At 37.3% G+C, this 13,667-nt stretch overlaps 1 protein-coding gene across 1 annotated transcript in view; it reads right to left on the reverse strand.

The window, feature by feature from the left end:
- Positions 1-1,011: 1,011 nt before the first annotated feature.
- Positions 1,012-13,667, reverse strand: part of LOC111772241 (FMR1 neighbor protein-like) — a 33,999-nt gene continuing 21,343 nt past the window's right edge. The window contains exons 3-6 of the mRNA XM_070256797.1: positions 13,022-13,162; positions 11,564-11,660; positions 2,682-2,833; positions 1,012-1,184 (exon numbers count right to left, since the gene is read on the reverse strand). Coding sequence (XP_070112898.1) covers positions 1,168-1,184; positions 2,682-2,833; positions 11,564-11,660; positions 13,022-13,162 — 407 coding nt within the window. The 3' untranslated portion in view covers positions 1,012-1,167. The remainder of the gene's footprint in view (positions 1,185-2,681; positions 2,834-11,563; positions 11,661-13,021; positions 13,163-13,667) is intronic.

The raw sequence follows: 13,667 nt of genomic DNA on the forward strand, positions 1-13,667 counted from the left end.
AAAACCCTTCATTGGTTCCTTTCTGTCCACAGGATAATATCTGACTCTTTCATGTGGGTTATAAAATTCTTCCGATCTAACATCGAAGTTGAAGTTGCTGCCATCTTGAACTACTTGCAGTGCTCCAAATACTCCATGCCTTTGGGCCTTCACATTCTGAAACACTTCTCCCACCACGCAGTGATGACATGGCAAGTGTCTGTTGATCCTTCTTACCTTTCATTTTATGTCTCTTCCTGAAGTCTGGGCTAGATGCCCCTGCTATGTGCTCCCATAGAACGTGGTACTCCTCCTAACACAGTCCTGTCATTACCTCTTTATCTGGCTTCCTCCCCAGCTGGACTGTGAACTCCATGAGGGAAAGGCCAAGTCTATCTTGCTTGTGACTATATCCCTAGTCCATAGAAAGTGCATGGCCCATAGCAGAGACTCAATCAATACTGAATGAATGAGCAACAAGCCCAGGTAAACTTGAGCCCCATACATTTCAAAAGAGTAAAGTGAATCATACAGAAAGATATAACTTTAAAGAAAATCAGTTATGTAGTCACAGAACATAATTGTTTTCTTTAAAAAGTAAAGAAAACATGAGATAACAGTGTTCAGTTCTGTTGTCGAGGTAGTGGGATTATGGTTTACTTTTTTTCTTCTAATAACCTTATTTAGCAAATTTTCTATTATGAGTCTGTCTTTTATGGTAGAAAAAATAATGTTATAAATTATAAAATAAAAAGTAGAACCCTACTACAAAATGTTATTAGCTCTTTTTCTCAAAATGAATAGAGTATCATATACAGTAAAATATGATCACTGGGTTTTTGCCCCCACTTTTTTAGAAGGTGAATAACAACACAAAATCTCTGCCTTATTTAACACCAACAGAAGTATACGTTGATAACATAACCCAAGTTGCAAAAATCTCGTCACTATCTAGGGCCTGAAACACCACCAGTGCCTGTCATATGGCATTTAAAATTCTATAGAAATTATTTTTAATAAAAAGAATCAGGATTCTGGTTTGATGCACAAAAACAAAACTATCAACTTTATTTTATATTTGGAAGTAAACATGACAAAAATAAGAACTAATTTTTGTCTTTCAAAAACGCTCCATCAGGTTTAGATGACTGGGACAGTCTGCTGTGCTCTGAATGGTTTGCGTTCTTCTCACTGGGAAAGTAATGCTACAGGAGAAAAGTAAAATGGAGTTAAACAACTTAGAAAGACTAGTATACATACATCACACTTTGTAATAAAAGGAAATGACTGCAACAAAGTTCTCAAACCCTATATATTGAATGCTATGACTAACATGTATTTTCAGTTTGCCAGTGTATCATCATCTTATTTTACTGTGAGGCATACAGACAAAATACACTATAGCAAATACCATTGCAATGACAGTTTCTGAATAACAAAATTAACTTCTATGCCCCAATGAATGTCCCACAGAAATCAAGTTTTGTTTGTCTAGTTATAATGTCACATATGTGTACGTGTGTGTGCATGCATACATATGCACATGTATGTACTGCATTAAACTTACACAAAGTAATACATAGGTATGTATAATAATATACATGTATGATTATTATTATATACACTTACGTATCAGCTTATATAAGAAATATGTTATATACACACACATATAATACTATATAAGGATTTTCTTTTGTTTCTCCTGAGATAAGTCACTTTTCTTATTCATCTGGTCCAAACTTCTCCTTTTGCAGCTTGGTGAACTGAGGCCCAGGAAAATTAAGGGATTTTCCCAAGCCCCCACTGTAAACAATGGCAGAACTGGGACTAAAGCCAGAGTCTCCTGAGCCTAAGTTCAATGGTCTGTTCTTCTAATCTCCGCTTCTCTGTAACTGAGGCTAGAAATTAACACATTAAATTTGAGTAACGCATTGCAATTTTCAAAGCATTTTCATAGACGTTATATTGTTTAAGCTACACAAAAAAATCTCAGCTGATGGTATCAAGGAGCTGAAAGGTTAAGTTACTTGCCCATGGAAACACCACTAGTTAATAGCCTGAATCTCCTGACTCCCAGTCCAGTACTCTGAAATATACCTCTTTTCTCACCAACCATTTTATTCTTGCTCAGCCCTTCACAATTATTTTGAAAAGCAGAGGCTCAAGCCAAGGCTAGGGTATCTGTAAGCCTGTGCAAGTGAGGCCTGGGAGTTCTTAGTGTTTGATTCTGGGATCCCCTCTCTCAACCTCTTCTAATACTGCATTGTGTAAGTTTGGAGAGCAGGTAGCTGAAATTAACCGCTAGGATCCAGGATTCAATCACAGAGCTGTCAGACTCCTGAGGCTATTCTCCGTCTCCTGGATATGTAGTGTGGTCAACACATATGGGGGACTATGGCCATTATTATTTATCAAGGGTGTCTATCATAGAGCCTCAGAGTCAGAGTAGGCAGATTCCATTTCTTTGTTTCCCCTGCAGGGCTGAACTACATACACCAAATAATGTGGTACCCAAACAACTTGGCACATTTTTGTCCGCCTTCCTACCATCCAAATATCCCTAGTGATAATATCATTTCAGAAGCTGATACTCCTGTGGTCCAAACATTTGTGGGGTAAAACATAAGCATCACTCAAACCAAGATGATGGCAACAAGAATCAAATATTAAATACTCCAACTTTATACCTTATGGTCAATTACCTTTAGACTCCTGCTCCTTGCCATCATCTAGTCCTTTCTCATCTTCCATTGTTGCCCCTACTACTTCAGTATCCTTCTTTAGTTTGTTTCTTTGTTTCTTCCAATCCTTTAAAACTCTGTTAACTTTCCTTCGTAAATGATTGGTCCATTTGCTGTAATATTAAAAGTTCAAAGTGAAACCTTATTTCAGTGATAGAACAATAACAATGGTAAATTAGAAGGAAAAGGTTATTTGCCTACATAACTCTTTACACATTTCCACCTGATTGTTTAACTCACCAGATTTAATAAATCTGATAGGAAGTATTACATCTGGCTCACTCATATTTATTATTGTAATCACTATTGTCACTCTATATACAGTCATTTTGATCATTTGATCCATCACAACAGGAGTGCTGTCTTACTTCCCTCTGCTGACATCAATGTTACCCACCCTTTAAGACCCAGCTTCTATTATCTTGTCTAAGAAGCCTTCCCTTTCACTCCTAGCCTATAGGGATACCTCTCTCCTATGAACTTCAAAACTAAATAGTAATAGTTTACATTATATTAGCATCTACAATTTAACAATTTTGGACTTCCCCTATTACCATCATTTGGTATTCAATCCTGTACTTCCTTGTATTTGCGTGGACAGTGGGTGAAGGGCGGCACTTGAGAACCTATCATAGGACAAGAACTTGGCCAGGTGCTTTACATACTTTATCTCATTTAATTCTCACAACCATCCTAAAAGGTGGATATTGTGTTTCCTATTTTGCAAATGATTAAATTGGGGCTTAGAAAGGTAAGATAACTCACTCAAGGTCATACACAGCCAGTAAACGGAGATGCTGGCATTTGTACCTAGGTCTGTCTGACTCTAAAGTATAGACTCTTTCCATTAGACCACATTGCAGCATTAGCTAATAATGACTAATAACGACAATCATGATAGACTTCCTATGTGTCAAGGCCTGGATATAAGCACTTCATGTACATGATCTCATTTAGTCTTCATGATGACTTGATGAGGCAGGCACTATTTCTATCATTTCCATTTTTCAGATGGGGAAACTGAGGCACTGAGGAGGAAAGCAACTTTCCCAAAGCCACCAGACTACTCAGTAGTGAAGCCAGGATTCAAATCCAAATCTGCCTAAGTCTAAAGTTCAATCTCTATCCACTATGCTCACCTGTCTCTTTTTTCCCTCTGAGCTTGGAAATAACTTCAGGCTAAAAATTTACCTCTTAACTTTTTATACTCCACAGGGCCTGGTACCCAATGGGTGTTCAGGAAATGTTAGCTGATTTTTATGTTTATAGAGCTTTCACTTTCTAAAGACCTAAACACAAGCCAAGGAGAAAAACATAGAAATGCTCAAGGCAGAGGTAAAGATGGAAACCAAAGAGAAAGAAAGAAAGATTTGCATTCAATATGATGAATAGGTGACAGATACATATTCCTATCCTCAGCTCAATGCTAGGTAGCACACAGAAGAGGACACCTGACCCCTGACAGTGCTACGTAGCTATACTGAGCAACCAGATTCTGAGCATGTGGGGCCCAGAGATAGACAAGCCTGCCTTTCAAATGATGACTTTGAAGGCAATACTCACTTTTCTCCCCTAAAACTGCATTACTGAGTTGTCACTGAGCTCTACTAGGTAAGACAGATGTGGAGCAAATAAACACCTTTTTCTCAATTAATCATAAAAAGATCTCCAGGCATAAATGAAATAGTGGGTGAAGGCCAAAAATATATTTCTATGATTTACCTATGGCCTCTTTATGTCACGGTGTTTTTTAACTGCAGTCTCAAAAAAAATAATAACTGAAACAACTACATAGTTCTCAGTCCCTTGGGGCCAGATGTGTTTCAGAATGCAGAATATTTCGGATTTTAGAAAGGTAATATGGCATGACATACTGAATATTACATGATACTGTCATGGGGTCTGGGGTAGCATCTCATAAGCAAACACAGCAATATTTCTGCAACAAAATAAATGAATACTTACTATAAGCATTAAATAATGACTAGAAAGAGTGTCAGGTCAGGTTCAGTTCTGTTGCCAAATGAGTTAGGAAAAAAGCTTTAGGTTTGCAGAACTTTCTGAATTTCAGAATTTTAGATAAGAAATGAAGGACATATTTTCTAATGCTGTGACTTCAATATATCTTACTTTAAACAATTAAAATGACTCTGTTTTCTTTATCCATAGATTTTATTTTAAATGTAATAGTGTACATTGCACCTCAATTTACAAAGAAAAATGTAACACAGCCTTATTACTTTCAAAAGCCAGTGCACTGCTCTAGGCTGCAGAGGACTTGGTTTTAGGCCCAGCCTTCTAACATTCTGAGATGCAAAGTTAGATATGCCACCCAATATATAATGAGGATGCCTAAGGGGAAAAAGGGTTGAAATGATTTGTCTAGTGTCCTAGAAGTGATTTTCTTCTTTTCATATAAAATGTCATATATTGTGGCCAGCATACTCACACTTGAAATGTACAGACCCAGTTACCCCATATTCATTCACGGACTGACACAATAGCTCGTTTATGAAATAAATACTATTCTAAATACTAGAGACATAAAGATGAATAAGACATGGGACCTGCCCTCAAGGAGCTTAAAATTTAGAAGAGAAGACAGATATAAGGCTGATAATTACATCACACTGAAATAAGTCCAAGTAGAAGTAAGCAGAGATTGGCAGGAGACAAAGACCCAGACTTACTAAATTAGAATCGCTTGGGTACAGCCCAAGAATCTGTATTGTCAAATATTCCCAAGATTACTTCCATAGAAGCCATCTACAGACCAGAGTTTGAGAAATACTGGTCTAGTGGGCTGATTTTTTCATGTTTCTTAACAATCTCTAATTCATTAATATAAACATAAATTCTTTAAGATAATTTAAAAAACATAACATCAATTTTATACATAGAAAATTGTATAAGTTTAACTTATCATTGGCAGTCACAAAGATAGTCAGAAAATCCAGAGAAATGACTAACTAGATTATTTCAATCATTATATATCGAATTGCCTACTACACGGCCTAGACACTAGTGGTTCCCAAACCTGAGTGTACATGAGAATCACTTGTTGTGCTTGTTAAAACACCAATTGCTGGGCTCTAAGCCCAGAGTTTCTGATTCAGTAGGTGGGGTGGGGGCTGAGAACATGCATTTCTTACATGCTCCCAGGGATGATGATGATAATGGTCAGGGACTCCATTTTGGGAAACATAGTCCTGGACTCAAAGAAATATGAAGCTTGGTCCCTTGTCCTTATGAAAGTTACAATTTAACCAGAGAAAGAAAACTAACAACAGGAAACAAAGGATAATTATGTGTTAGAAAGAATACAAGTGCAGAAAGAGGTCCTGAGAAAAGAGAAAATATTGGGACCTGGAGCAGTTGCAAAACACTTCATGGAAGAGTTGAGGCAGTTGCAACTTAGAAAGAATTCAAATAAGTGAAGAGGATGAAGAAGAACAATCCCAAGGCCTGGGAGCAACATGGGCAAAAGAACAGAGGTAAGAAGAAAGCCTGGCGTATGCCAAGAAAACTAAAGATAGCACCCTGGCTGGAGCAAAAGATACAGAGTGTTACAAGAAATAATATTGGAGTTATAGAATGAGTCCGGTATAGATGACTTTGAAAGCCACAGCACTTTGAGTGGACTTGCAGTAACAAGATGCCATTGTGTTTTTATCTACATTTTTTTCTTCCTATTTCCTATAGTAGAAACAGCAAGTAACTCGGAAGAGAGATTGGAGTCCTTGCCTTACCACTATGTAAATCTTAAGCAAGAAGTCAAGCCTCCCTGTACCTCTCTGTTTTAGAGATCAAATAAGACAATGTATGTGAGAAAACTATATAAACCGGAAAAAAACAAACATTCTTATTGTTTTATCTGTAGCTTTTTTATAGAGTGTGACTTTTCACCTTGGATACTTGTACAGATCCCTCATTAGACTATATGTCCCCTGAGAGCAGACAGCATGATCTGCCTCACTTTTTTTGTCCTTCACAGCACCTAGCACACGGCCTAGAATCCAGATATTCTTGAATACATTAGAAGTTCTTGATTGATATAATGAAACGAACTAATAGTATTTTCAGAAGATAAGTCTGTCAGGACATTACAAGATGGATTAGAAGGAACAGATTAGGAGCCCAGGTATATGTACAAATCGGCCTAGCAAGCATCCTTACTCAATTCCCTCCTTCCTAAGGGCACAGCCATACATTCCTACTGAAGTGCCAAGAAACTTGTCCAGGACTCAACTCCCAGCCATCTTCCAAATCCCACTTGCAGTCCCATTCCAGTTATTATCTCTCTTGTATGAACTCTTTGGATTGGACATATTATGATGCCTTCCTCAGTTCCCAATCCTGCCTTTGCCTTTGGATGCTAGCTAGCCTTGTGTTATGGACTGAATGTTTGTGTCCCTAAAATCCATATACTAAAGCCATAACACCCAGTGTGGCTATATTTGGAGATGGGGGTTCTAAGGAAGTATTTAAGGGTAAATGAGGTCATAAGGGTGGGGTCTCGGTTGGTAAAACTAGAGTCACTATAAAAAGAGACACCAGGGAGCTTGTTCTTTCTCTCTCTTCCCACTTTCATTGCATCAAAGAAAGGCCATGTGAGTACACAGCAGAAAGATCCCTATCTGCAAGCTAGGAAGAGAGACCTCACCAGAAATCAAATTAGCTGGCATCTTGATCATGGACTTCTGGCCTGCAGAACTGTGAGAAAACAAATGTCTACTGGTTAATCCATCCAGTCTGTGGGATATTGTTATGGCAGCCCTTGAAGATTACTAGATCTTGGTTCCCTTTTGCTTCTCTCCTGAAACCACTTACCCAGCAGAGTAGCTGACAGCATACGAGGCCTGGACTAAGCTGTGACTATAAAATGAGAGAAGAGACAAATCCCAGACTCATTCCAAAGGAAACTAAAAAATGACAGGGTGACTAAGAGAACAGATTATATATTGAGGATAAAGGAAAGTAAACAGTCAGAAATAATTCCAAGGTTCCTAGCCTGGGAGACCAATGAAACCACTGACAGAAATGGACAAGTGTCAAGGGGAAACGACTTGGGAGAAAAAGAAGATAAGTTCAGTTTTGCACATGTTGCATTTAAGGTGCTGACAGAACATCTAATTCATGAGAGCGGTTGGAAATATGGAAGAGGCAGAGGTGAGGATTTCAGGATTCAGATTTAGGAATCATTCATGCAGAATCGCCCAGAATATTATGGTCAGAAAGAACCCTAGAAATTATTTAATTCATTATTTACTCTAATATTATGAGAAAAGCAATACCAAAAGAAGTTAGGCTCACCATAAAACTGGTGGCAAAGGCAGAACTAGAACTCAGGTCTTTTTAAATGTTCTTTCTGCTACAAACTTGTAATATTCTCCGGTAGATGAGAATAAGGCTTTGGGAAACAACCACAGCTGGGAGAAGAAAGAAAAGCAAACTGAGATGGATCAGAATGGTAAGAAGAACAATAAAATCCAAGGAAGGAAAGATTCGAGACAGGAGCAGTCAACAGTGTACTACGTGACAAAAAGGTCAAGTTGGATGGGAACTGAAAAAAGGTCACTGCGTTTTGCAATGAAGTTATTAGTTACTTGGCAACAAACTGTTCTTTTTAATCGTATCGACTATTCCAGAATTCTCTAAAATGCTGCCCTTGGAGTCCTTGCAATGGGAACACCTCAGACATATAATCCACATATAATGAGGTTCTCTTATTAGTTCAGCAGCTAAATTACCTTGAACAGGGTCCAAGAAGAACCAGTTCTACGTGAATTTCAAATCTACAGTGACTCATGTTAGAGCAGGGTTCCAGTTTGCTCACATTCTCATCTGATCATATTTTCTCAAAGTTCTTAGAGCCTAGCCATACTTTTAAAATTTATAGATTTTATTTCCTTTCTCTGAATTCATATGTATATAATCCTAGGAACTTCAAACCTTTCAGCAGTTGGCTAATTACTGCATAACGCTTTTCAAAATAACATTACTAATTATACTGTACAGTATAATGAAACACACAAACATGGGGATTTGAAAATGTAAATGCCTATTTTTGAAATTCAATGGGTGATGATTTTTAGGCAATTTTTGACACATTTATTCCCAATTCTTTACTTCCCATTCTAAGAAAGTAAGTGGTATTAAGACTATCTGCATAATGAAAACCACATTATAATACAGAGAATCACGCAGCAAGATTTGTCTAAATGTAGAAATTTTCAGTAACAGCCATCTGGCAAGTAGCAACGTTGAAAGTGTATGGGGGATGTGCTATTTACATCATCTGTGTATCAGATGATCTACAACCTTAAAAAAAGCATGGCTTTTTATTAAGTGAAAGGAAACATAGTTTTGTCATTTTCAGACTGAGTTCTGAATTTTTTCTTAATTCAGAGTTACAAATTCAATCTGATAGGAAGAAAAAGAATATGAAAATGCACTTCATCTGAGTTTAATAGGCATGGTATTATAATGTTTGAATTTTCCACCTTACCAAAGCTATGTACACACTCAAGTATCCTATCACTATATAACACACAGATGTTTAACTGGCATATGCATACAGATTAAACTTTATCTAAAAACCAATGAAGATTAGACACTGAATTTGGCACTTCAGACTACTGTTATTAGCACTCTATTACTGTAATGGGCATAATTCAGCCACCCGCCTTTCCTTCTCTTCCCCGAGAGCCCCTACCCTGCTTCCTTTTGTCCCTATCCACCTGATCTTTTTCTTCCTTCAGCTCTATGTAAGTCTTAAGCCTACCAGTGACACTTAAACCTAATGAGCCTTCTGATCCTTATTAATGAGAATAAAAATAAATCTTACATAACCTTGAGGACGTAATGAATTTCAAAACACATCTTATACGTGAGTTACTAAGGCTATTAGTAGTAGCAAATTCTTAGAAAGCTTTTTACTAATGCTCTCTGCTCTCTTTTGTATACGTGCAACCAGTTCAAGCTGGTTCTCAGTGTACCTGATTCATAACACACCTGAGTTCAAGTCGAATAGAAGTAAACTAGAGGTTCAGTTATAGATTATTCCAGGTGGCATTTCAGCCAGTTCTGCTTAGAAATGACAAGCAGTTAAGGGGTCTATAGCAAGGAGACCCCATCGAGATATAATGAATTCTGTGGAAGGGCCCCCTCTGCACCTAACCCAAATGTTGTCCTCCCTTCAAAACTAAGCTCAAATAGCACCTCCACAGTGGAGCTGACCCTGCTCTCTCTCAACCATCTTGACGTCCATTGCCTCAGAACTTTTGTAAGTTATTGCCACTGCTCATTGTAGTCCTAATTATATTTCATCTTATATTGTTATTTAATATGTCATGCTTGGGATATATTTTAAGGTAGATTTAAGCTCCTTAAAAGTCGGGCCTATGGTCTTAGACGTCTCTATACCCTCCACAATACCTAGCACAAGCAAATAGTGACTGAATATGGTCAATTATGGAAAGCATGAACTAGGCACCAAAAGAATGAAATATATTTGGCTCTGGAAAGTGATTATCCTCTTCATCTAAACTGGTTTCATTTCTCCCACCTGCTCATATTACTTCTCATTTTTCATCCCTCCAGCCCTTGCTAGTTGTCAGCTCCTTAGGTGATCTGTAATAAAAGGAACTGTCCAAACTGCAGGAGCTGGGAAATGTCAAAACATCATTTCTTTTTTCTTATGACTGAAGGCAGAGAGGAGAGCTATAACGGCATTTTCCTGAAGGAATGTATACTTAATATATAGGACAGGACCCAGCAGGAGGAGGAGCTGAAGAGCATCTTCCAATGCCTCAAGACTCCTTCCAACAAAGAGGCCCAGACACTGTTACTGCCGATCTGCATTTGGCTTTTAGCCCCTCTGATTTAGACAAGCAACTGTGTTTGGCTTCTTTTCTTTTTCAAATGACTACATACTGATTTTACTGCTGAATCTATTTTCCTCTTATGAGGCCATTTATTTTATCTACTATAATATTTTATCTCTCTCTTTATTCTTTGAAATGAAGAACAGGAAATGACTTAAAAGGATAGTGCTAAAGAGAGCTCTTGCTCCCAAAAAGGGGAGTTTAGCACACTTTGGTCTCCATATAAGCGCCTTGTTTGGTATCAAGGATAGAATCTTCATTCTAACACAATTATTCCCCTTCCTTCTAAAATCAGCTTACCAGGAAAAGCTGACAGTGCCCCATCCACCCTTAACCATCCGTTGTTCCTGGAAATTCAGCTAAGCAGCAAGCTGAAACTGACACCTGCTCTAGAGTTAGGACAAGCCAGCCCTGGTGGTCTAGTGGTTAAGATTCAGTGCTCTGCCACAGCCTGGGTTCATTTCCCGATCAGGGAACCACAGCACCCATCTGCTGGTTGTCATACTGTGGTGGCGGTGCATTGCTGTGATGCTGAAAGCTACTCCAGTGGTTTTTCTCAGGGCTAATCTTCCTCAAATAAAGAAGACCTGATGGTAGATGACCATATACTAGATGGAGACTAATACTTCTGGGAATCCCTTGAGTTGTAGTCAATAATCAGCTACACTTCATGCACCCCCAGCTCACTGATTTATTTTTCCTTCCAATTGAGATTTTGCTTGATGAGGGAATGTACAGACTATGCAAGAGGATGTCTTAAATTTACAGAAAAATAAAACATGTCTTTTAAAAATATTATGGTAACTGTACTTTTACATTTTTCCTGAGATACCCTCTTTTAAACAAAAAGGACCCAAACATAATCCCTGTGTTTCTGGAGCATATGAATAAACGTGTCTACACAGAAATATCCAAGTATACTCAGCAACCAGCAAATAAAAGTTTATGTTTGCCTACCTCCTCCGGCAAAGAGAGCAGCAATAAATGGGCAGACATCCCAGGATGATCATGCTGATCACACCAAGCCCAAACATCCGCAACATCTGTGTTGGCTCTGTCAGTTTAATTATATCCTGTTACTTTTATGACTTAAGCAAGAGAAGCAAATCTGAGTTCTTTCATAAAGTCATTATAAAAAAACTATCAGTTAATAAAGTAAAATATGGAGGTATTCTTATATGACAGGTAAATATCCTTGCTACTCTATAAGTAGTAGGAGTTTATCAAGTGTTCTTGAAATATAACTAAAGACTACACTTTAAATACATGGCCCCCAGCAATGAAAGCCTTAAGAAAATGATCCTACTGTTTTTGCTAACAGATTATTACAACTCGTATTGTATATTTCTTAAGAAATATACAGGCCTAAGCCTGTTTTTTCTTTTGCCATGTGCTACACACCTTAGAGCACTCGAGGAGTGAATTAATCTATGACTAGTTAACTTGATGAAGGAACGGCTTCTTAAATGTTTACTTCCAAATTATAAAACATTAAATTAAACAAGAAATCAAGAATTTGCAGGTAAATAAGCATATTTTATTCTTCTACCCATTCGGAAACACATTCTAATATGATTGGGGAATTGTAAGTCACGGTTCAATTTTTCCCTCTACAAGAACCAAATGTCTCTTCACACATAATATAAAGACTAAACTGATGAATGAATTATAAACATCATGTGACAGTGTTAAAAGTGAAATACTGTATTCATGATCAGGTTTCAGTTTCCATTATTAATACTAGATATTCAACAAAGAGCTGTAAATTGAATAGGGACTATATTAACCTAAGACATTGTTTTGCGTGCATCCTTTTTGTAGTACTTGTTAGTGTTTAATCATATCAAATACATCCATCATGGGACCAAACTGGTAATATATGCCCACTATCCAAATGAAGGAACAAAAACAGATGGTCTAGTTCTCAAAACTTCGTAAAGAAAAAAAAAATCTTAAGAGAAGAACCTAATTCAAAAACAATAGAACAAGGAGAAACTAATAAACAGACCTTAACAAGAAACATTCAAGTCTACTGTTACATACTGAGATGTTGAAGACAAGATAAATGGGAAGAATTCTATTCAAGAAAAGAAGGTGGGAAGAGGAAAGTAAGCTAAGGCATGCCCAAGAGGCATCTTCTGCCAGGTATTGAGGGTTACATCTCATATAGCCTGGAATCTTTAGGACAAGACAGAGAGTGACTAAAGCAAAATGTATCACATCTAAGGGCTAAGCAGAAACTGCTCACAAATAAAGACCGGACCACCTCAGGACCTTTTGGGACAATATTGCTCTAGGGCTGGGAGTCCCCTTTAAGTGTTAAGCTGGGAGATCCAAATATAAATTTATGCAATTGTGACTTATTTCTTGATTTTTAAAAATAGAAATATAATAAATGTAAGAGGATGAACTTACTATCTTTCAATGGGGCAAAACAAGTGAAGTTACTGGTCCCGAGAGAATAACAGCATCTGTGTGCCAAACATGCACTCTGGTTAAGATCTTGCAGGTCATCCTTGCAGGCCTTCAGCACCTGATTCTCCTTTGGAATGCACGCTTTCGGAAAAAACATTCAAGAAAGAGAATTCAGCATGGTTATCAAGCACTTTCCCTAATTAAATAATTACTGCAAGACAAAAAAGAAAAAGAAACATTTAAAAAAGAAAAAGAAACATTTAACCAGGTATATTTAAAGAAAAGATTGAATGACATATACAAATAGTGATGAATGCTGAAAAAATAAGAGTTAATTTAAAAGTTACCATAAAGTTATTTAACATGACATTTTCAATTCTAGATGAACTGCAGAAAAATAGAAATTGTTAACAGGTAATTGGTAAGGTAGTTTTAAAAGGACGACAAACCATAAGCCGAGTAGCAGTGATATAAATATAACGCAGAAGGAGCTAAATAACAAGAACAGACCAAATGCCCTTAAAACTAACACCTTGTTAAAATAATACCACAGATATCCTCTCACTCAATTTTACTAAGCTACAGAAACTCACTGAATGCATCAATAAGAATGAATGTAAGTAAAATTCACACAGTTTACTGCTAA

Source organism: Equus caballus, chromosome X, assembly GCF_041296265.1.
Source record: "Equus caballus isolate H_3958 breed thoroughbred chromosome X, TB-T2T, whole genome shotgun sequence".
Classification (NCBI taxonomy): Eukaryota; Metazoa; Chordata; class Mammalia; order Perissodactyla; family Equidae; genus Equus; species Equus caballus.